Genomic DNA, 4167 nt, shown 5'->3' on the forward strand with positions numbered 1-4167 from the left:
ATGCGGAGAAAGGGGAACCCTCCTACACTGTTGGTGGGAATGCAAGCTGGTGCATCCACTCTGGAAAACAGTATGGCGTTTCCTCAAAAAGTTGAAACTAGAGCTACCATACGACCCAGCAATTGCACTACTGGTATTTACCCCAAGGATACAAATGTAGGGATCCGAAGGGGTATGTGCACCCCGATGTTTATAGCAGCAATGCCCACAATAGCCAAAGTGTGGAAAGAGCCAAGATGTCCATCGACAGATGAATGGATAAAGAAGATGTGGTATAGGGGCCCCCAGGTGGCTCAGTGGGTTAAGCATCTGCCTTGGCTCAGGTCATGATCCCAGGGTCCTGGGATCGAGCCCCACATTGGGCTCCCTGCTCGGCGGGAAGCCTGCTTCTCCCTCTCCCTCTCCCCCTGCTTTGTTCCCTCTCTCGATGTCTCTCTCTCTGTCGAATAAATACAATATTAAAAAAAAAAAGATGTGGTGTGTATACACACACACACACACACACACACACACACACACACGATGGAATATAATGCAGCCATCTAAAGGAATGAGTCTTGCCATTTGCAACGACGTGGATGGAACTGGAGGGTGTTATGCTGAGTGAAATAAGTCAATCAGAGAAAGACATGTATCATATGACCTCACTGATATGAGGAATTGTTAATCTCAGGAAACAAACTGAGGGTTGCTGGAGTGGAGGTGGGGTGGGAGGGATGGGGTGGCTGGGTGATAGACATTGCAGAGGGTATGTGCTAAGGTGAGCGCTGTGAATTGTGCAAGACTGTTGAATCACAGACCTGTACCTCTGAATCAAATAATGCAATATAAGAAAAAAAAAAGTAGATAGCAGGAGGGGAAGAATGAAGGGGGAAATCGGAGGGGGAGATGAACCATGAGAGACAATGGACTCTGAAAAACAAACTGAGGGTTCTAGAGGGGAGGGGGGTGGGGGGATGGGTTAGCCTGGTGATGGGTATTAAAGAGGGCACGTTCTGCATGGAGCACTGGGTGTTATGCACAAACAATGAATCATGGAACACTACATCAAAAACTAATGATGTAATGTATGGGTATTAACATAACAATAAAAAATTATTAAAATAAACTAATGATGTAATGTATGGTGATTAACACAACAATAAGGAAATTTAAAGAAAATGAAAAAAAAGAAGTAAATTTATGGAACTCATCACAAAGGGTAAGGTATGGGGTGAAGCATAATTAAAAAACAGTAAAAGGAATTAGATATGCGCATTATCTCAGTGCCACCATGTGTTACCAGAGGGAATCAGACTGCACTTTGAACATCCCGGAACAAGCAATCCCCACACACCCACCCACCAATAAGCCAAGATCTGTTGATTGCTTCTCACAGAGAAACCTCTGCACTGGTGCACAGATCTGACCCAGCAAACAAGTCCTGGGGCCCTTTTGGATTATCTCTCACTGGGACAAGACACTTCCCTAACTTTTTCATTATCACTTTTAATGATGCTTGCTTACTTTAAGACTTAAGATAAAAATGGGGGGAATACTTGCAATGTTCTCTCTCCTGTCTGAAGACTATGTTCTACCGAATAAACATAAACATAAAACTCATAGTAGAGGCTGCTCACTGAGGACCGAGGAGACCCAGACCCCACTGTGTGACTGTGGTGAACCCACATGACCTCTCTTGTAAGATGAGGGGATAGGCCTATATGTTCTCTACAGTCCCTTCCCAGAATCTACACATGCAATGATTAATCCTGAATAAATTACAAAGATAAAAACTGCAACAGATCCTTGATGAAAATTTTACAGTCAAGGTAGAAGTTGAGTTTGGTCAGGAAGAGGAGGACATTCCAGGCAAATGGGGCAGAGAGCCTAGGACCTACTGGGGAAGAGTGACTAAACCAGGATGGCAGGGGTCCAGGATACCATGTGGTCCCTCCTCATCTGAAAACCACAGACCTGCCTCTCAGTGAGTCATGGAAGGAGACATCTAGGAAGCAGATAGATGTCTACTGGCCAGCACAAGAGTGTTGCTATTAACTTGTTACTGTTAGGGGCACGGGTGTAAATTGCCAAATTACCACTGTTTGGGTGGTAATTATGTGAGTCTTTGAAGTCCAGCAATAAAATGCTGACTTTAAGGCTAAAGAGCAGAATGATTAGATAACTATCCTAGTTTAGAAAACATACTCTTTTCTCTTGTATGAGTTAGGAATATTTCCAGGAAAAATCATCAGAATTGAATCCAATGTCTACATTTGGTAAGAATAAACAATATGAAAAACAAAGGAATGTTTGTGGTTGTATGCATGGATGTGTATAAGGTGAAGATTCAAAAAACATCATTTACTCAATGCTAAATCCTCACTTAATTGGCCAGAAGATTAAGAAATGATCATGTGTCCTGGGGGTCATCAGCAGCTGGCCAGGGTATATAAAGGCCCCAGAGCCCGACAAAGACATTCACACCTGACAACACCCAAATCCTCTCACCAGTCCAACCCAAACCAACTCCAGACATCACCATGACCGGCTCCTGCTGCGGCTCCACCTGCTCCTCCCCGGGCTGTGGGGGAGGCTGCTGCCAGCCCTGCTGCTGCCGTGACCCCTGCTGCTGCCGCCCCGTGTCCTGCCAGACCACGGTGTGCCGCCCCGTGACCTGCACCTGCCGCTGCACGCGCCCCATCTGTGAGCCCTGCCGCCGCCCTGTCTGCTGTGACCCCTGCTGCCTGCAGGAGGGCTGCTGCCGCCCCATCAGCTGCTGCCCCACGTCCTGCACGGCCGTGGTCTGCCGCCCCTGCTGCTGGGCCTCCACCTGCTGCCAGCCCATCTCTGTGCAGGCGCCCTGCTGCCGCCCCCCCTGCTGCCAGCCTGCCCCCTGCCGCACCACCTGCAGGACCTCCCCCTGCTGCTGAGACCCCACCACCCCCACAGAGCAACACACTGGAGCCTAAGCACCTATTCTGCATTTTAAGAAAGTAGAAAGAAAAATAGATATTTTTCATAAGGTGACAATAGTCATTTTTACATCCTACCATTTGGATACACAAGCAGATGTCCATCACCACCCTCAGCCAAATTCCTACATCTCCATCAGCAGAAGACACCATGGATGGTAAATCTCTCTTCAAAGGTCCTCAAAATGGACTTCGCAAACTCATCCTGAACTCTGAGGGCTGCTCAAACCCTCCCTGCCATCTTTTGTAATGTGCTGCTCACTTGTTTTCAATAAACTCATTTTTCCTGTAAACTTCCCTGCTCTCTGATTCATTCAGTAGTGCATGTTTATTAGTGTACACAGATGATCAGACAAGGAATAGGAAGAAGAAAGACAAGACAGAGAAGGTGAGGAAGACAGGAGAGGAAAGGGAGAGGTGCTAGGAATCCTGATATGAATCTTAGAAGGTGGTACAGGAAGGCCAGGCTAGTCCTCAGACTGCTTATGTGGGTAGGAAATCTGTGCACATGGGGTCCTCCAGGGTCTGTTCTTTGCCCACATGTCCAGGTTCATGTCTCAACACCCCTAAGTTTCACTGCAAGTAACACTAAACTCACAGTAATGGCACATGCCATGCAGTTCCATATGTCTTTGCTTCTGTCACATTCTTTCATTTGTCTGGAATATTTTTTTCCACCTACCCCTTCCCTCCACTTTCTTCACCTACCTAACACTGAGTCATTTCAAAGATTCAGCTCAGCCTTCTGTAATAATCCTGGCCTAACCCCTCCAACACATAAACACACCCACACACATGTGCACACACACGGACGTGTGTACATTGCATGCACACACACACACAGAGGTCAGGTTAGGTGCCCCTAACATGTGCCAATAGTATTCTATGCTTACTTCCTTCCCCATGTGCCATAATATTGAGATGATCTATTTCTCTGTCTCCAATGAAGGGGCCACAATTTATTTATTCTGGCTTTCAGTACTGAGCTCAATGTTTAGAATATGGTTGGCACTTGATTTCTATTTGTTGAATCAAACAAAATGAGAAGGTAATTGTCTTCATGACAAGAATTCTAAAAGGTAGATATTCTACTTTAAGCAGAATCTTCAGCGTCAGTATAACTTAACTTCTCTGACCCTCAGGTTTCCTCATGGGCCAAATGGGAAAGTTAATCTCATAAATGTAAGTTGCTAGGAAAGTTAAATGACCTTAT

At 46.0% G+C, this 4167-nt stretch overlaps 1 protein-coding gene across 2 annotated transcripts; it reads left to right on the forward strand.

The window, feature by feature from the left end:
- The first annotated feature begins 2522 nt into the window (after nt 1-2522).
- On the forward strand, nt 2523-2912 carry LOC114198440 (keratin-associated protein 2-3). Of its 2 annotated transcripts, XM_088020771.1 has the most exons (2): nt 2523-2535; nt 2575-2912. In XM_088020771.1, the coding sequence occupies exons 1-2, from the start codon at nt 2523-2525 to the stop codon at nt 2910-2912; spliced, it is 351 nt and encodes a 116-aa protein (XP_087876897.1). The 2 variants fall into 2 exon arrangements, with proteins under 2 accessions (XP_087876897.1, XP_027945654.1); XM_028089853.1 differs by having other exon boundaries at nt 2523-2912.
- The last annotated feature ends 1255 nt before the right edge of the window (nt 2913-4167 follow it).

The sequence above is a fragment of the Eumetopias jubatus genome, unplaced genomic scaffold (genome assembly GCF_037043125.1).
Source record: "Eumetopias jubatus isolate StellerSeaLion01/CBP00866 unplaced genomic scaffold, mEumJub1_p1.0 scaffold_160, whole genome shotgun sequence".
Lineage (NCBI taxonomy): Eukaryota > Metazoa > Chordata > Mammalia > Carnivora > Otariidae > Eumetopias > Eumetopias jubatus.